This window comes from Triticum aestivum, chromosome 1D (assembly GCF_018294505.1).
Source record: "Triticum aestivum cultivar Chinese Spring chromosome 1D, IWGSC CS RefSeq v2.1, whole genome shotgun sequence".
Taxonomy (NCBI): Eukaryota; Viridiplantae; Streptophyta; class Magnoliopsida; order Poales; family Poaceae; genus Triticum; species Triticum aestivum.
The window spans coordinates 104,438,693-104,459,150 of NC_057796.1; the positions used below are offsets into that span (position 1 = coordinate 104,438,693).

General features: G+C 43.2%; 2 protein-coding genes across 6 annotated transcripts; one reads left to right on the forward strand and one right to left on the reverse strand.

Moving 5' to 3' along the window:
- The first annotated feature begins 3,488 nt into the window (after nt 1-3,488).
- On the forward strand, nt 3,489-4,409 carry LOC123166352 (transcription factor bHLH149-like). The gene has a single exon (XM_044584141.1). It carries the CDS (start codon nt 3,568-3,570, stop codon nt 4,090-4,092), a length of 525 nt encoding a protein of 174 aa, XP_044440076.1. The 5' UTR covers nt 3,489-3,567; the 3' UTR covers nt 4,093-4,409.
- Nucleotides 4,410-6,895: 2,486 nt separating this feature from the next.
- Nucleotides 6,896-18,946, reverse strand: LOC123180590 (DNA-directed RNA polymerase IV subunit 1). Of its 5 annotated transcripts, XM_044592669.1 has the most exons (20): nt 18,723-18,946; nt 17,600-17,684; nt 17,417-17,537; nt 17,213-17,337; nt 16,685-16,729; nt 16,367-16,609; nt 15,453-15,608; nt 14,904-15,041; nt 12,202-14,058; nt 11,942-12,111; nt 11,788-11,854; nt 11,582-11,694; nt 9,774-9,916; nt 9,254-9,483; nt 8,954-9,127; nt 8,729-8,866; nt 8,177-8,364; nt 7,953-8,064; nt 7,278-7,454; nt 6,896-7,234 (listed from the first exon to the last, which is right to left on the reverse strand). In XM_044592669.1, the coding sequence occupies exons 2-19, from the start codon at nt 17,681-17,683 to the stop codon at nt 7,281-7,283; spliced, it is 4,278 nt and encodes a 1,425-aa protein (XP_044448604.1). In that variant the 5' UTR covers nt 17,684; nt 18,723-18,946; the 3' UTR covers nt 6,896-7,234; nt 7,278-7,280. The 5 variants fall into 5 exon arrangements, with proteins under 5 accessions (XP_044448604.1, XP_044448600.1, XP_044448601.1 ...); XM_044592665.1 differs by having other exon boundaries at nt 6,896-7,454; XM_044592666.1 differs by having other exon boundaries at nt 6,896-7,454; nt 18,711-18,944.
- Between the last annotated feature and the right edge of the window lie 1,512 nt (nt 18,947-20,458).

Below are 20,458 nucleotides of genomic sequence, written 5' to 3' on the forward strand. Positions count from 1 at the left end.
AGCTTAGCATTATGATCGTTTAGTTTTATTGCTATTGCTTTCTTCATGACTTATACATATTCCTCTGACTATGAGATTATGCAACTCCCGAACACCGGAGGAACACCGTGTGTGCTATCAAACGTCACAACATAACTGGGAGATTATAAAGATGCTCTTCAGGTGTCTCCGAAGGTGTTTGTTAAGTTGGCATAGATCAAGATTAGGATTTGTCACTCCGTTTATCGGAGAGGTATCTCTGGGCCCTCTCGGTAATGCACATCACTATAAGCCTTGCAAGCAATGTGACTAATGAGTTAGTTGCGGGATGATGCATTACGGAACGAGTAAAGAGACTTGCCGGTAATGAGATTGAACTAGGTATGATGATACCGGCGATCGAATCTCGGGCAAGTAACATACCGATGACAAAGGGAATGACGTATGTTGTTATGCGGTTTGACCGGTAAAGATCTTCGTAGAATATGTAGGAACCAATATGAGCATCCAGGTTCCGCTATTGGTTATTGACCGGAGATGTGTCTCGGTCATGTCTACATAGTTCTCGAACTTGTAGGGTCCCACGCTTAACGTTCGATGACAATTAGTATTATGAGTTATGTGTTTTGGTGACCGAAGTTTGTTCGGAGTCCCGGATGAGATAACGGACATGACGAGGAGTCTCGAAATGGTCGAGAGGTAAAGATTCATATATTGGAAGGTTATATTCGGACATCGGAATGGTTCCGAGTGATTCAGATATTTTACCGGAGTACCGAGGGGTTACCGGAACCTCCCGGGGGAAATATTGGGCCTTAGTGGGCCTTAGTGGAGAGAGAGGAGGGCCGCAAGGGGTGGTCGCGCCCCCCCATGGCAGTCCGAATTGGACTAGGGGGAGGGGGCGGCGCCCCCCTTTCCCTCTCCCTCTCCTTCCTTTTCCCTCCGGTGGAGAAAGGAAAAGGGGGGGCGAATCCTACTTGGACTAGGAGTCCAAGTAGGACTCCCCCATGGCGCGCGTCCCTTGCCCAGCCTCCTCCTCCTCGCCTTCTTTATATACGGGGGCGGGGGGCACCCCAAAGGCACACCAAGAATTCTCTTAGCCGTGTGCGGTGCCCCCCTCCACAGTTTACTCCTCCGGTCATAGCGTCGTAGTTCTTAGGCGAAGCCCTGCGCGGATCATATCACCATCACCGTCACCACGCCGTCGTGCTGACGGAACTCTCCATTGACCCTCTACTGGATCAAGAGTTCGAGGGGCGTCATCGAGCTGAACGTGTGCTGAACACGGAGGTGTCGTACGTTCGGTACTTGGATCGGTTAGACCGTGAAGACGTTCGACTACATCAACCGCGTTAACATAAGCTTTCATTTTCGGTCTACGAGGGTACGTGGACACACTCTCCCCGTCTTGTTGCTATGCAACTCCTAGATAGATCTTGCGTGATCGTAGGAAATTTTTTGAAATTGTATGCTACGTTCCCCAACAGCGAGTTGCATACCCGCCTCACCCATTTTTCATGTTAATTTTGGGTGGTTTGCTTTTCTGCACATAAAAAAATCATGAGGGGTTTTTATGCAAAAATGCGTCACCGATGTTGACTTTTATGCGAATAAAAGAAATACAATGGAGTTTTGTGCAAAAATATGTGCAGTCACTCACCGATAGGTGGGCCATAAACACGGGTATGCTTGCATACGCATTTTGTGACCGTATGTGCACGCTTGAGTCAAGTTAAGCGACTACAATCCCGCATTTTTAAAGTTCTAGCATCAAACTGAACATCGAGCGCAAATTCTGTGACTCCCGCCGATATCACCTCATCTTTTAAATATTACTCAAGAAATATTGTAATGTAACTAATCACACACACAACCATAACAAAAAAAAAAACTTTATGAACTCATTGAATCAAGGTAATGGAACAATGAGTTATCAAGTTTCTTCTTCTTCTTTTGCACAGCAGCAGAGTTCTCAAGCGGGTTGTGGGTTTACGGAGAGTTTTTTTGTTTGTTTGCGAAAAGGGTTTACAGAGAGCTATGGCAGGCTTATTAATATACCTCTTGCTCATATAACTGTTATTATACAGTGTACGTACCATCGTACCAGCACAAACTGAACTCCATTTTTTCACATCACAACATAATAGTATATTGTTTATACATAGATAATAGACCTTGGTTGTGTTGTATGTTTGACTTATCCATGTGCAGTCCGGTTAACCTTAATCAGATGCCTAACATTAACTATCAACCGACCGAACCTAGTCATCGATGCTCAGCTGCCGCCATACTTGAATGCATTGACACAATTAACTACTCCCTCCGTTCCAAATAGATGACCCAACTTTATAAATTTTGTACAAAGTTGAGTCATCTATTTTGAAACGGAGGAAGTAGTAGACTATACTGCTCCATGATCTCTCTAGGAATCTTCCTAGAAAGTGCACAACGTACTGCTCATGGCAATTAAGCACTAATTCTTATCCCGCAAATTGCGCTAACCCGTCAATTGATCGTTGGTCGATGTATCGACAGCTGGCACAATCAACACGTGTCAGTGGCACATCGGTAAATATATAAGGTGTCGATCGACGTCATCGCCTACCGATACATGTGCCGGCAGCACAAGGAGCCCTATGTTGCCAGCAGACAACAGTTGGCAATATTGACACGTGTTAGCGGAACATTCCAATCGTCGCGCGAATCAAGATCATGGGTGTCGTGCACGTTACCGTACCCAAGAATATATGTCAAAAGAGGAGAACATGTCAGGAAATCAGGCCCCCAAATCATGGAGATGGTCTGCATGTGCAGCGAATTTGATTAGCCCAATTAGTTAAATAAGCACAATGGTGCATACCATGATCAGCTCCCCAGAGGGGAACATGGTGGCACATTATTATGACATTATCTCAACCAGTGCTTAAGTATAGTTAACATAGGGAGGATGGAGATGTATTACATGTAGTATATATCGTGCTTAGCAAACTATGTATGTGTGCACATGACGCAGGAGACTTTTCTGTGCTGCATGCACTTTTGCTGAGGTGGCAGGGGGTTAGAGTGGTGTGGTGCATGTGGGCCCTTGACACATCACACATGCATACATGCATGCATATGCATGGTAGTGGCGCCTTGAGGAGGATCATGCAGTGGAGGGAGGGGTACAGGGTGTTCTGATGAGGAGATTAAAAGGGAGTGCATGCATGGTTGGTTGGTGGTGTATGAGAGGTGTCACGCCTGTGTTTGGATGGACGAGAAGATCAGAAATGTTTGTTGTTTAAGATATCATGCGGTGGCATGTGGCCTTGAGTTAGGAGGAACATGCATGCCCTCTCCCTCAAGCAATACCTCCCATGCATGCCAACATGCTTCCACCCCTACTCTCTCACTAGCATCACATAAATAAAGTAGGATATGAATATATGATCCACATAAATATACGTATATGATCTAGCTATGCTTGATGCATGTGCATGCTTAATCACAGGACACAACATGGGTTCTTTATGCTCTGACACCTAATTCCCCCACATATCTCACCCCTTCCAACCTAGCAGCTCCAACGCGGCCCCTCCTCTCCTATATATGGCACCCCTTTCGCCATGTTCCAACACATGCATACTCAGCCACCAGCTGCATTATCTCCCTCATCGATCCATCTCCTCTAGCCACTCTACGTACGCACTTGCCTCTGTGCGTCTATCTCTCATTCCAAGTAGTAGCCGTCGCGATCGATCGAGATCCGCCATGGTTGCACACGCCAGCATCTACTGCAACGCCGCCACCACCACGACGACGGCGAGGAGCGGGCTGGCATACTCCGCCGTGGCCCCTAAGTCGTCGCCGAGGAATACCAAGAGAAGGAGCGGCAGGAAGGCGACGAGGACAACGGCCGGGCGGCGGCGCTGCGTGGAGGCGATCAGGAGGAAGATGGAAGCGCTGAGGCGGCTCGTCCCTAGCGGCGGCGATCACCGCAGCAACGACGAGGTGGAGGACGACGGCGTGGACGAGCTCCTGTTCCGCGCCGCCGACTACATCGTGCGGCTGCAGGTGCAGGTGAAGGCGATGCAGCTCATGGTCGACGTGCTGGAGCACACCAAAGACTCTTGATTATTTATTCATTTCTACTACTAGGTCGTGTCGAGCAGAACAGATACATGTACACGCATACCAGTATAGGTACCCGCGTACGTATACAAATTGTGTATTTTTTCGATTTGGGGGGTTATTTTTTCTTTCTTTCTCTTTCGGTGTTTTGGAGAAGTATGAAATACGTACGTAGGGGTTAATTATACGGGTGGGAATGGTATTGGTTTATTCGTTAATTGTTGTGAACTTGCGTGAGTGCGTACTGGAGTACTTACGTAATGGTGTAAATATGTATACATGAGTTTGATATATGTATACATACATATATACATCGGGTATATGATGCTACAATATGGAAATTTTGGTTGCTAGTATTTATTTACAAATCACTATGACAGGACAATATTTACTTATGTGATGTTTGTTTCGGAATAAATGTTTATTTTGGTGGGTTTGCTATTTCTCAATTACCTGAGAATAGAAATCGGATTAGTCAGAGAATCAACTAGTGGTTTGATGGTTAAGAGGATGGTGGTATCCTAACCTCCCATGAATACCAATGCGACGTGGCTAGCCGCCGACGCGCACGAGGGGGTGGATGTGCTTTTCGTTTTGTCTGCCTCTCGGATTAAACAACAACAAAGCTCGACACAAGGATGCCATCAATGGCTTATCGAGACCTCGCCGGAGGCGGGAACAACACGGATCGCCGCAGGAGGAGAGTAGATTGGAGGAGGAAGATATGGTGATGGCTGCTGGATTTCAGTCCAATGTTAGGAAAATCGTTTTTCCAAGGTAGTTGTTCCCTAGGTGCTTACTTATTTTAGAATTTTTTTTCTAAAGCATGCAAAATGTGTGCCATAGCTTTACAGAGGATAGATGTAAAATACAAGAATTACAGACAAACTCCCACCACACCTGGTGAGAAGTAAACTCCTCTCCAACTCGAATGCACACATTACAACCACAATGCACAAGATCATGTCCTAAACTGGCCATCAAAGCCGCATCTCAACCAACACCGGCCATCTTCAAAGAGCAACAACTCCAAAAGAACTAATCTTGCCGACGCACCAACCACCCCTTGAAGGCCTAAAAGAGTCGGCACGTGGGTGATGGGACCCAGACAACTACGAGAAAGTCATCATCTAGGACTCACCCGCAACGGCGTACATAGCGCCCCTAGACCCTAGAGAACAATCCATAAAAGTAGCGAGCACCATAGGAACGCAAGATAGAACCTCCAAGCCATGTGTCCAAATACGATGCTCCAAACAGAGAAACGACGCCAAGGGCGCAACCATCGTCATTCCGGATCCGAACCTAGGCTTTCACTCGGAGAAAACAAACCGGGTGAGAGAAAGCGAGATGCCGACACACCACAGTGATACCTCCAAGAAGGGAGAACGACACCCACGGGTGTCATCACCACTGGCACTGACATAGAAGGACAAGACTTCCATCGGCATGGACCCACCCCTACATCCTTGCCTGCCGGAATGGGCAACACCGCCCATGTTGCTTCAGTCCATCGCCACCACATCACCGCGTCATCACGCCCGGCCAGCACCACCGCTAGAACGGCTGGCACCACCATGCCGAGCTAACATTGTTGCCGCTAGCACCACCACGGTGCCCAGAAGCCACTGTGACCCGGCATCACCATGCCTACTGGCAACCACATACCAAGCCCCACAGGTGATCGGGAGTGGTCAAGGGAGGATCACCTTGCGAAGAAGAAGCACGAGGCTCGCCCACAAAGCGATAAACAGAAGGAGGATGGGCATGCACAACGGATTTCAATTAGAAAAGAAGGTGGGGCCGCCCCTTCCGCTCTGAACTACCACTTTGCCTTTTGGTCCCTGGTGCGATGGACACCGTGTTGCCTTGTGGGATCCGTCATATTCTTATCTTTGGGATAGGAGCAGCCAAATCGCTACCCGCTAAATCGAAATGTGCTTAGTCGCTATTTAAGCCATCAAAAGGGGAATCCGGGCTCTATATATCCATATCTCGTATTTATTTTCTCATAGTTCGTAGGAATAGCTCGTCTCGTATTGACGGATAAAGATGCGAACCCTTTGCCGAGAAATAAGAGTGCTCTTGGCATCCAGCTACTTTGGCGGCCGCGGCAACACCATCGGACGGAACCCGCCCCACCGCCACCGAGCAGGGCCGCCATCAGATCTTCGTCGTGCTTCGCCGCCAAGAAAGCCGACCGATACCATATGCCGCTGCCGGGGGAGAGCCACGTCCAGGAGAGGCCCCGTTGCCGTCGGCATTGCTCGGGTTTCTCCTGACAGTGTCCCTCCACGTCAGCAAGGGAGAAGGGGACGGAGGGAGGGAAGCTGGGTGGGGTTGAAGGCGAAGTTCGACTTGAGAACTGCTCGACGAATGGCCCTTATTATTTTAGCATTTTAATTGTGTTCCGGAAAACGAGTTTTGTATCTCTAATTAGTTAGCCGCCCTTTAGTTCCTCCTTCCCCTGCTGTGGCCTTCACAAGTTGCTCCCCTTGCGCGCTCCTCATTTTTTTTAGAGAAGGACGAAGACCCCGGTTGTGCGCTCCTCATGGAACCCCCCTCCCCGTTTGCTCCCAATGGCAAGCAGCACGGCCGATCGTAGTAGCTCATTCTCGTCGCCTCCCTAGAAGTTGTCCTTGCCCTTGGGCCGCGCTGGCCTTCTCCCCTTTGCCCAGCATTGCCGATCATCATCTCTCCTTGTAACAAACGTCATGGAGAAAAACCTCACCATAAAAACTATGGGAGCCAAGATTTAGCTGCACCAAGAAACCTCACCGTAACCTCTTAACAAGTGCCGGAACCATGGCAAGAAAATTTCTGAAAAGTGGATAAAATGAGCACCCAAAATTTCTACATACAAACAGGGTTCACGATGGAGTTTCCTTCCAACATATCCAGATGCTAATGCCAAGGAGAAGGAAGGGTTGTACAACAAAAGAATGGCATCGCCCTACAAGACATGTTCATTTCCTACCAGAAGGGTGGCGAAGAAGCACGGCATCTTCGCCAATCAGCAGTTCACTCTTCTCTAGGATAACTGATCATCGTCCACTTCTTCTGTTCGACAGCTCCTTGTCGACAAAACATCAGATGCTCTCTACCTATGGTCTGAACTGAACTAGATGAAATGGCAACAGTGCTACTCTTTTTTTCGAAAAGGAGGATGGACCCCTGGCCTCTGCTAAACATTATGACGAAACTGCTCTGTTCCGTAGTATCCTCTCTACATAACGTCCGAGCTCAGGCGAGATAGAATCCGCGGCAGCCTGGACACATTTCTTGTAAGAAAAGTCCTCAGTGGTACCGTCGTCCCGTACCATAATGAAGCACCTTGTTCCTGGGTGACTAGGATGATGTCCAATCTGCGAGGAGCACACATCACATCATCTCAGGGTAACAATATGCTAGAATTCAAGAGTAACCATAATGCACTGCAAAATAGTTGGCTATGATATCTACAACAAGCATAGGTACCAAAACAGGGATGTAACACAATAGATACCGTCAGATTGAACAATATGAACAGAGGGAAAGGATTGTTGTTCATGCAACCTTGGGAACACAACAATGCTACGAAAGCTGGTAAGAGTAGCAATCTTAAGATGGGATTAAATGAACACAATCCTTTTCACATTAAGGGGACAGCTCATTAGCACATTCGCATGTCAGCACCGAGAATATTAGCACATATACCAAATGATGAAAAACAGATGCACACAAAGATGCAAGAAAATCAATCCTATTATTTTGGGAAACAATAGGATTCCTATTAATACAGTCATCTATAGTTAGCTACATTCATATCAGTAGAATTGTAGAATGACGAAGCTATGAGGAAAACAGAAACGCATTTATATTACCTTTATATCTTTTATTCCAGCACCAATCTTTTCACGCCCTCTGGGATGAAATCTCAGGGCCTCGATTACACGTGATTTATCTAGCTCCACAACACATTCATTTAATTGGTACCTTCATGCAAGTAAAACATGGTATCATATAGGAATGTAATGAAGATAAAACTTCAAATGGGATAAAACTACTATGCACAATACAATTCCATGGATAGTGATGGGGGCATTACTCTCGTAGCATGTTCTGCAAGCAAGTGCGCATATCAATAATGTTGTCCCATATACCAACTGTAGCAACAAGAAAATCTTGCTCCACAGATATGGTGCTACCGTTCAAGAAAGCTTCACCCGGCGCTTGCCGAACTTCAGGGCTATTTAGGAAGTCATAGATGTTCTCATTTGGTATGGGTGCATGCGCCTGCAGAAAAAGTTAAATGTTAGCATTGAATTAAACATATGTATATGCATCGAGTACAGTAAGGAGAAAGCGTATTTTTATCCATTTATCACTTGGCCAAGATTAACTCACTGGTTACAAAATAATCCCAACGTCACGAGACAGACAGTTCAAGCATCCCACAGCCTGATCACAGACAGGTATCTGGGAAAATATATCTGGCACTATGCTCTCGAAAACTAAATGCATGAATCTATAGCAGTGGAGTAGAGGGCAGTTGTATATGAAGGCCTCAATTTGCTTTTACTTTTTTCATTTTTGGGAGTACAATGAAATGCCTCTAAAAAAGCATGCGCCTAAATTTGACAGTAGTTACAATACTCACCTTCCCAGAATAAATAATCTTGAAAGGACCTGATGTCCCAGTAGAAGGCTCCTTGCCCCAGGCCATTGCATCTACAGTACCACAGAGATTGTCCACTGAAGACTGCTTTGCAGCATTTATAAAAGTATGTGCAGGCCTCTGCAGAACATGACATCAAATAAGAATTTGTTCACCGCACTTTAAAAAGGAAAATCTTGTAGTAAAGGAGGAGCCTAAATTACTCACAGAAAAACAAGCTTCAGAAAATGGAGATGAGATTGATAATCGAGTCCGTTGTTGCTTCAAACCTTGACTGCTTAGTCCATGGAACTGCCCACTTACAGACAGGCAATTTGCCACGACCAGCAAGTGTTCGCGGCGAATATTCCTTCCAATATCATCAGTTTTTGATCTTAAAGACTGCACAAGGAATGAGGAAACATCAAATGCTATAGAAGAAATTATCATTGGCAATCAGGCTTCAAAACAGTTTGACCCAAATGTTTAGAGAAGTGAAAATCAAAACAAAGAGAAGAAAATATATACTTCAACAAAGTATTTCCATGCTGAGTCTATGCCATATGAGCAGAAAATATCATATACGCTCCCTGGCCGGCTCCGCTCCCAGTCAATCAACTCCATAATTGCTATGCAAGACTTTTGTAGAGTAGCCCAAAACTTCACACTCTTGCAATGCTCCTCAGACATAACAACTTTCACAACAAGTTCACTGTCCTCTTGACACTGGATCTCAACTTTCTTAAATTCCAAAAATCCTGCAAAGGAAAAGAAGTATTGTGCATCAAATATAATCCACATGTTCTGTACTGAAGGAATCAAGTTAGTATGTGGTATTTGAAACATAGAAGTCACATAACGGGTCCTCAAATTTATGAGAACATCAGAAGACTGAATCATACAAGTTGCAGCGAAAACAACTTTACCTTTGTACCATGAAACTTAGAAAAATAAAATTATATGTTCTACAACTCGATCTAGTAAAGTAAGGAGTTCCTTAGCACAATATAGAAAACATGTTTCGGAAAATCTATCGAACCATAATTACCTTTCACTAGTAAGGCCAGGAGGTTTGGAATCACCCTTTTCTTGATAGTGTCCAATTGAGACATAGAGTTTGAATCATCCTGTGTTACCACAGTGATGCAACAAGTCTGCCTGTTACCGCACTCATGGTCAGCAGAACATTTGCTGCAGGGTAGAAGTATTACATGTCAAAATATATATTGCAGAAGCTCAAAGAGAAAAAGTAAAGTAGGCATTCGCATAATGTATAACATACATAAGCACTTCATAGCCTACAATTCACCTCACATCTAATGCCTGACGTGTTTGTTGAAATATTGATGTGTATATATCACTTGGGCAGGCAATGCAATAGTTGGATTTAACTACAATGTAAATTTTTAGATAAAAACTGTTTAGTAGTATTAGTATTGGTCTAGGTGTCTGTATTAGTCTAGATTTCCTTCCTTGTATTCCAAGTCTCTTGTACTATATAGTTGCTCCTCTAATACAAAATATCTACTCCCTCCGTATCAAAATATAAGACGTTTTTGTAGGCTAGTTTAGTCTACAAAAACATCTTATATTTTGGTACAGAGGTAGTATTTTGTTGTGGTAATTTTAACTATATCAAGATGTCAAATTCTCCAAAATAAGAATGATAACTCATTTATTGTTGCTGGTTTGGTCTAACATTGATGTGAGGTAATCCATCAATGGATAACAGCATTGTATCTTGAATAGTTCAATTGCTACCATGAACAGCTATTGTTTTCCTTAACGAAATGACGCAAACTTTATAGGTGTTCCAGAAAAGACCAATACTATATGATGAATAGATTAAAATCTAGTATTTGGAGAGAAAAAAGGTTGCTAGGTTGACACTGTCGTGTGGGTTGGTCACCCAAATGCTAGGTACGGACGGCCCTAGCTGACTCCAACTAAGGGATATAATTGTGTTATCTTTAAGTTTGGGAATAGTATTATTAACTAGGAATTAGTAATCAATTAAGGAGAAGATATCCCTTAAGTCAAGCCTTACACCAACTAGGGACAAGATGTTCAGTTTGTTGCCTAGCTTGGGTTGTTACTTGACCCCTTGAGACCTTGAGATGAATGATCAAGCAAGAAGAATTACGACCTATATGTCGCTACTTCATCCTCGCAATCCCTAATCTAATCCCTCTCCCAAACAGCCGCCTGACCATCTTCCCAGCGGTATTTACCCTTCATGACATCATTTCGACAAAGAAATGAAGCACACACTATAAACTGATGCCGCTGAAATACAATTACTTTGTAGCATACTCCCTCCGTCCTTCAAAGAGTGTACTTCCAACATTGTTGGAGGGTCAAACTATCTCAAATTTTGACCGAGTTTGTGCAAAAATATATCAATGTTTATGAAACCAAATAAGTACATGATAAAAGTATATTTTATCATAAACCTAATGCTACTAATTTGATGGCATAAATATTGATGTATTATTGTACAAATATGGTCAAACATAAAAAAGTTTGACTTTCCAGCAAAGTTGGAGGTACACTCTTTAAAGGACGGAGGGAGTACACACCAAAATGTTTATCCCCTGATTGGTAAACATCAACAGAATCTAACTTATATGTTGCCATGAATGTTAGTGATAATTACCACACTGAGAGCGAGGGCAGAAAGGAGAGTTGAGTATATTAACAGGGCATATACTGTATCTTCATTTTCACGCTAGCGAGAACATGGAAGCAGTTGGCACACCAAATTAGTGGTTAGACAAAAAGAAACAGAGAGACATATAAATACTAATTTTAACTCGAACAATTTTTTCATGGGAACCAAATAGTTTCTGAACTTACCCCTTTGAAATATAAACTTTAGGGAAGTTTAACTTGTCTCTTTTGGCATTGTATTGTTCTGTAAGCTCTTCCACAACAAGTGTTAGTCCCAATCTTTTTTTCGTCATCATTTCCTGCATGTACGTACAAGTTTAAATATTTATTTAAGACATCAGCTTAATGACCCTTATAAAATAGGAAGTGTGGTTACTTCGAAAGAATAAGACCTGGCTTAGATGAAAATGAGTAATCCATGGGCTTCCTTTTGTTGACTCTATACCACATCCCCCATATCTGCAAAACAAAATGCAAAAAATATTAATTAATTAAAAAGTACTTCAACGTAAAGTGATAGGAAAAAGATGATTCAAATGTACTGACAGGATCATGACGGTGTCAACCAAATCAGAGAAGTTCACTGGCTCGAGATGATCCTTAACTTCTAGCGATGCATACTCCAAACCATATCTATATTTTTTTAGATTCTTTGACAGGAAAAGCAAACCAACATGATCCATAGAAGTACCACCCTTCTGGCACTTCAATACATCCTGAAATTAATGTTAAAGTAGTATCAGAAGAAAGAAAAGAGACATCACAATAATCATTGGCCGTGAAACAATATAGTAAAAGAGTGTAACCTGCAAATTCATGAGAGGAGATTCCTCCAAGCTGTTCACTGGGTGATCCAAAGCTCCATATGCAGCTTCTGAAATGGAACAAGCAGCCCACGAACCAACAGGGGCACCGAGTTCACCTTCCACATCGCGATCACTGCACATGTCTTCAGCAGTATCATAAGTGAACTGCATTATCTGCTGCCCGTAAGAACTTCTAACAGTCCCATCATAAGCAACATATAAATCCCTCAGGTGATACATTAGTTTTCTTGTTAAAGTCCCAGGAACATCTGCATTCTCACTGAAGAAGTTTGCTCTGCCAGATATCGAATGAAGAAGACACTCCAATGGATTTAAACCACCAGCAAAGGAATTCCTGATCACAGCATACAAGTTTTGGCCTCCCAAGCATTCACCCGTGCCCTCAGATTTATGTCTATTCCAGCTGGCACATGAGAGTTCCGACGGAATTCTAAAGGGGAATCTGCTTGCTGGAAGTTGAAGACCGACGCATGCAGTTTGTTGCACAAACTTCAACATGCTACCCTTACTTCCTGCATTAGTCATCATCATCATTGAATTATTTTTGGCTGTGTGCTGTTGAACCATCTTCTGAAGATCACTGAATACACTCTTAAACGCCATGATTGAAGATTTTATAATTGGCAGATTGCTCTGAATGAAATTGGACTGTTCATAAGATTGTGATAAATCAGCACAGTCGTCATAACATTTCAGAATCGGTATGGAATCTGGACTTAGCAATATCTGTTTAATACAAAAAGCCTCTTCAGCATCATCCAATGCCAGATTAACTCCATCAGCTAGTTTTCTCCTCGAGTCATGGTCCGGGAACAGATAGATATCCGAAAGACTGACACTTAAACCTCTCATGGTTAAAAACTCACATAGTACATCCTGAGCAGAAGAGAGTAACTCAAGAGCCTTGTCGCCATATTGTTTGAACATGACGGAAAAAAGGCCAGATATGCTATTCTGCAGCCAAAAAGATTCAGATGGGCAGGCAAGAACTTCACCGTCTACGATGTGTACCTTAGGCTCAATGCTGAAACTCATATCAGATGGAAGCAGCATGCTGAACAACTGCTTACCGGTCCACAGTGGACCATGAGAGTGTATAGATTTCATTATTGCTGGCCCTGGTGTCGGCGAGAGTGGATGGCATAATAACATTTGAAATTGCTGAACTTCAGTTTTCTTTAGTAAAACCTCTGAGCTTGTTAACAGATATGCTGCAGCTAGAGAGTCATGTGTTAATGACACCAAACTTCGCCCATCTTGCGCGTTCAATAGTTGGTGGCTCAAACTAACTAGCTCCCCAAGCTCAACTCTTGACTGTATGGACTGTGGGACATATCCATGCAAACAGTCCCCATCAAAATCTCCCGCGAGTGGTGCACAACAGAGTGGGTTGATTGAAAGTACCGACTGAACTGGGAGTAATTTTGCAGAGAGTCCAATAAGGGAGTGTTGATGTATTGACGGTGGCCTATTGATAAGAATAAGATCACCATCCTGCAACAGCCTGTGCACAGTGTCACCAATTACCAGCTGATTTGGCTTCCGAACAATAATTGTCTTTCCACTACGCTTAATGACTAGTTTTTCATTGGCAAGAAGGTAACAGTTGCACTTCAAATTTATGTTGTCAAAGTTGTAGGAGTTAACATGCTCAGAAACAACCAAGTTCGAAGCTAAATCCACAGGGATGCCAATTTCATGCAATCTAATCTTCGGATCACCGACCATAGTACCCCGAAAAGCATTATCAGACCGTTTGCTGAGAATGGCATCCTTCAACCATTTCATTCCATGTGTGTCTGTTGATGATTCCTTATCTGTCTTTTTAGAGTGTAACTGCAAATAAATAAAAATGTTAACAAGCAAGTGAAAGCATATGACATAAGCAGTAATCACAATGCTACCTCAAACTACATATTGATAATTCTTTGTTTTGAATAATAACAAAAACAAACAGCTTTTCATTCACTGAACCCGATACTCATCCTTCGAAATTAACCGAATTAAACTTAGAGGGGACTAGATGAAACAGCTATGTTTTGTCGGCTGTGTTTAATCTGTTTACAGAGGGCAACATATCAAGGTGGAAGATTGGTGTATGCACTATTCTCCACTACAATCAGGTAAGTGCCAGAACAATTTGAATATCATATGGTGCAAGTCAACTACTGAGTGCATGTTTGGAGATGGAAAGCAATTAATGGAAAAGGGATGGACAAAAATGGGAACCAACTAATACTGTCAAATGCATAACTCCATATGTGTGAGTGGGAACAAAATAAACAAGAGCTGCTTCAAATAAAACACACCTAATCTAACCATATTAAAAGGACTGTTATGATGCTTTTAAGAGCCGCATCAAAATAAGCTAACATGTCTTTTTACTGGATTACGACAGAGAAGTGTTGCGCGCACAAGTGTGTGTGGGGTTGAGGTTATGAAGTACAGACTTTGGTTTAATTGTTTTTTATTGAGTATCTACATATCTGACAATACGACATGAGAACTTGACCGGAAAACTGCAAGGGAGGCTCTGACAGTGTATAATTTTAGTAAAACTGACAAAAATAGGGAAATTCATATCTGGATAATGTGGATCATGCTATGCGGATATTGCAATAGAAAGACATATAATCATGCAACATCAATACTGCAATAAAACAAGATATCAGCTCCCTTGCCTTTGACAATTTGAGGCACTCCACAACTCGGCTTGTGACAAGTGAACTTGCAAGAACACTGAACTGTGGATGCTGACGCAAGTCATCAAGTTTCCTACCGACATCAACCGTCCTCTTGTAAGCTTTTGTCAGGTCATCCTAAGTCCAAACATGGAATGAAAAAACATATAAGTCCATAATTACGACACCAACACAGCCCAGATATGCACCAAGTATGTGCATCAGACCACAATAAAACAAGCATGCTCAAGAAACCTATAAGGAAACCAGAGAGAATACTGCCTTGTTTTGGCAACAGAATTGTGTAAGAGTATATTAGACAGAATAGTGACGAATCATTTAGTTAGATGTAGGAAGACTAGCCTAGGTTCTCTCGTTGATTACATGATTTATTGTTGACTCACTATCAGATGTAAGTCCTTACACCATACAGAGGATTTGGTTGCATTTAACAAAAGCATTTAAGGGGAAAATTGTTAGAAAACGTTGAAGGGATGATACAGAAAATAATCTTTGGTATGAAGTTCACCAGAGAGGTCTAGCACTTACATAAGCTAGGCGAGGGCCATCTGAAAACCCATAGGGCAACTCCGCCACGCGATGGAAGTTAGGAGTCACCGGCAAACACGACAGGAAAATTAGCTCCGGCCTTGAAGCAAACCGGCTAAATAGCTTAGGATCAAGTTGTTCCAATATGTGAGAGACCTGCAAATACGATAAAGGAAATAAGGTTTTAACCATAAGAAATATTTTAAAATTATATGGTCGGTTGCTTGCCATTTACTTTTGAAAGAAATACGCTGCAGCATAGCAATACCAGTGCAGTGGCCTACAAGAATATGCATACCACCTTTCAAAAGAAGCTTTGAGAAAATAGCATTGGCCCAGTTTCCCTTATCACTTAATTATGTTTTTCATCCACACATCGTCCACTGAACAAAACTAGAGGTGCATTATAATTTCACTGAAAAGTGGATGAGTCAATTTACACCCTATGAGGACATTCTGCATCCACTTTTATGCAGAGAGTTGGTAATGCATCATCGTGGACCAAGTGTATTGCCTTAATGTTCATGCAAAACTATTTTGCCAGATAATAATAATGATATATCATATTTCTGGATCACATAATGTTTGTTGTGTTTTGTTTTGTGCATGTTATAAAATATTCAAAACAACACAAGCAACCCAAAATCCCCTTTAAATTGTCTTATAATTCCATACACTTGACGCTTTGAGAAAAATATGGCAGGGACAAAGTTGATGAATTGTCATCCAATAATATAGAACATTTTTCTCAAAAGAAGAAACAGGAAAGATGCTGCAGCAAAACCAAATCTGCTCTGCAAGCCAACACAGAACGGACTAATGTTACTGAATAGCAAATACTCTGCAACAATTAATATGGATCGGAGGGAGTACTAAAGCTGTGACAATTAATATGGATCGGAGGGAGTACTTACTTGGTATGGAGACAATAATATCTTGGTCATATTTGATTGAGGGGGGTGGTGATGAGGTACGAAATCCCAATAGTCCAGGGGAAGAACTTCAGCTGAATCAGTCACTCTGTCAGCAACTTCTGCAGTAAGCGAAATTTTGTCCATAACGTTATGGTCCCGTAGAAGTTTAGCCTTGGACAGTGTTATTCTTGGGCTTGTCAGTGTCTTAAAGATTACATCGGGGTATTGTTTAGTGCCATCCTTCTGTTCAGCAAAAAAGGGTCAAGGTTTAATATGATAGGGCAGAATTACAGGCCCAAACGTTGAACATGCACTTACTGAGCAATACTTGCAAGTTGCTTGACTTGTTGCCCCATCCGACCTCTTCGACAACAAAAATCAACATGTTAGAGGAATAAATATGAACCAACCCGATATACCAAAAACGAGAGATGCTTCTGCATGCATAGTTTCTATATTATGTGTTGCAATGCCTACATATCTTCTGATGTGCTTTTGAAATGTAAATATCTTGTCTCACAAATTCCAAACGTTCAAACAAATAAAATGTTAGTAATCAGTATAAAGCTTGGTTTCCACATTGCAGAAGTTTGTTTAAAGATACGTTAGGCATGGGAAAAGATGCACTAGCTATGACAGCAGTACCGATATTTGTTTTATGGACTTTTATTTTGTATGCAGGACTTAACACCATGACATTAGTTCAGCAGATCAACAATGAGAGTTTTTGAACAAGGACATTATTGTCCAGAGGCGCTATGGCCCATAAGGTATGACACCCTTAAAATATTAAAGAGAATAAATTGGTAAATCAGGATGAACTAGGTTAATCTGGCTATTACAAACCTTTGAATCTCTGTTCTGCTTTGGAGTGTGGCAGCCAGGACATATCTGATTCAGTAACTGAACAACTTCCTCGAATAGATGCGGGTTGAACACAGTTGCCGGCAGCTTAATCACGCCAGAATGACCTAAAATTTGGACACGTCAATTTATTTTGGATTAGGAACAACCACATAAATTTGATGCTGAATGCTTAATATTACTCACCATCACATTCACGCACACTCTGCGCTCCGCAAGTCTCACACTGTGGTGCCCCATTTGGTAGTCCCAACTTGGCACTACTGACATCAGATGGTTCTACAATGCTCGCGCTGCTTGACTTTTCCTGTAAATGCACATCAGCTTTAAGTATATTCCTCTTTGCGGGGGCAAAAAGCAAAAGCTTACCATCTCTGTATTGGTCATGAGATAGAATGTGATGCCTTTCAGCTCCCCGGTTGGCATTCCCATTTCAGCATTTGGCTCCTCCATCCTGCAGAACGAACACATAGAAAATGTCATGTACTGACAGAAGTAGATGATGACACACGAAAAGGAACAGAATCTAATCTAAATCATTGATACAGGAAGAAATAGTTTGATGGAACAGCAAACTGCTACAGGCATTGCTACGGAAACAGGAATCGCATCTCAATCCCAGGCACTCGTATCAAATCGGACAGTTGATAGCAAAACCGGAGCAAACGGGCCATCGGCACGAACTGACAACCAGTACCAATTTACAGGAGAAACGTGAATTAGTACGAGAATGTGGTCAGATTGGACGCTGGAATTCCTACGGAATTTGGACACAGGAAACCAATTCACAGGAATTTGACAGCACGGCTCGTTTGATCCGAAGAGGGTTTATAGGAAAAAAAAATACAGGATCGAAGTCCACGACAGAAAACAAAATAGCCTACGAGGAAAAACCCTCCACGGAGAGGCAGAGCCGGGGCGCCTCACCTGCAGAGGACGGAATCAACCCGCCCCTAGTCGAATCCCAGGAGCGGCAGAAGGTGGCGGCGGCGCCTCGCTTGCCAACGCCGCCGGCGCCAGCAATCTGCGTGCGAGGGAGAGCGAAGGGGGAGGGCGGCACGGAGACGAAGAGGAGGAGGGCGGCACGGAGAACGCTAAACTAAAGAGAATCTCTCTCTGAATCCTAACCGGTTCAGAGTCGGACGAACACCTGCGGAAAGGTAAGGAAGAATATTTCTAGCCGTCTCGGGGTTCGGGCGCCGCGCTCCACCTACCTGGGGGTTTGGGCCTTTTGGAATTTGCGGGCGGGCGGGCGAGAGAGCCGCCACAACCGGGGGTGTTTTTGGGCAGTCCACCGGGAGAAGCGGCCTGATTCCCTGACGTCACTGCGCCTTCTTCCTCGGTCCAAATGGCAGACGGGGGATCAAAGAAGACTGAGAGAGAGAGGAGTCGGACAGGGGGCACTGCAGAGGTCAGTCAGGAGGATTACCCGAACACGAACCTGGAGCGGGGCGCTGCAGAGGTCAGTCAGGAGGATTACCCGAACACGAACCTGGAGCGGAGCGCTGCACGCGGCGGCGGCCGACGGGAGGGGCGGCTTCGTCCGTCCGGCTCCGGCCGGCTGACCGCGGTCGCCGACGGGAGAGGCGGCGGGGCGCGCCCGCGCGGGCTGCGTTGGAGCGAGGGAGTCTGGGAGAGGAGGCGCACGGCCTGGCCTCGTGCTGACCGAGGGGCAGAGTACTACTCTGTCTCGCTTTTTCTTTTCTGAGATTTGGATTTGATGAATTGGACCAGGATCCAGGGGTGTGTATATTATATATACTCTTGTAGCGGGCCTTTTTAAGGGAAACGTTTATCAGCCGCCATAAAGCTTTTATAAAACTAGTGGAATTTGATAAATGAAAAAATAAACACCACCTTATATTATACTACAACCCGTAGTAAAAAATTTTTTTTGAAAAACGTAGTAAACTGATTCTGACAAAGATTGCACATTGCACTTTGCATTTTTCTGAAAATACCAGTGTAGTATAAAAACATGGCTACATTTGTGACGCGAATAAAGCTTTGGGTTGGCAAGTTTAGGCGTAAAACGAATATGTTTGAACGTTTATCATGGTGGTGGATTTGCTTTTCTTTTGAGAGACTATAAGGGGTGGATCGGTAAATTCCTTGCATCATCTATAGAATACTTAATGAATTTGTGCGCACGAAACCAAGTTCGAAACGTATTTATTTGTTTACAAGAGAGCATCAACATTGTGACGCTTGAACTTCGTATTTTTGGCTTTAGTGTCAGTGTCGCAAGTCAAAACCTTAAAATGGGCATTAATGAACCTTCCTTTTCCATCCCGACAGGTTTGCTCCATTTTGTTGCCTCCTGGTGTGTTATGTGTCATGCTATCTTTCATAGTTTTTACAGAATATGGAGCGAACAAAAGGCTTTGACTTAGCAAGTTTAGTCATAAAATGAAAATGTCTCGACGCTAATCATTTGTAGAAGAATTATGCACAGGATTTGCTTTTCTTCCAACAGTTTAAGGGCATATTTGCTGATTCCTTGCATCATCTAGGGTTTTTAAGAAACTTGTGCGCGAGAATAGAATTTGAAATGTATTCACCGGTTGCAATATACAGGAAAAGTGTGAATGAGTACGGAAACATAGTTAGATTGGGCGCTGGAATTTCGACAGAATTTGGAACCATGGAACTAAACACGAATTTGAAATGTAGTAAACTTATCCAGACAAAGATAGCACATTGCACTTTGCATCTTTCTAAAAAATACCAGTGTAGTATAAAAACATGGCTATATTCGTGGCGCGAAATTATGGCGCGAATAAAGCTTTGGGTTGGCAAGTTTAGGCATAAAATGAATATGTTTGAACGTTAACTATTCGTATGATGGTGGTGGATTTGCTTTTCTTTTGAGAGACTAGGGGTGGATTGCTAAATTCCTTGCATCATCTAGAACACTTAATGAATTTGTGCGCAGAAACCGAGTTTGAAACGTATTTATTTTATTAATCGAGAACATCAACATTGTGACGCTTGAACTCCGTATTTTTGGCTTTAGTATCAGTGTCGCAAGTCAAAACCCTAAAATGGGCATTGATGAACCTTCCTTCTCCATCTCCGACAGGTTTCCTCCATTTTGTTTGCCTCTTGGTGTGTTATGTGTATGCTAGCTTTCATAGTTTTTACAGAATATGGAGCGAACAAAGGCTTTGGCTTAGCAAGTTTAGTCATTGTCTCGGCGCTAATCATTTGTAGAAGAATTATGCAGTG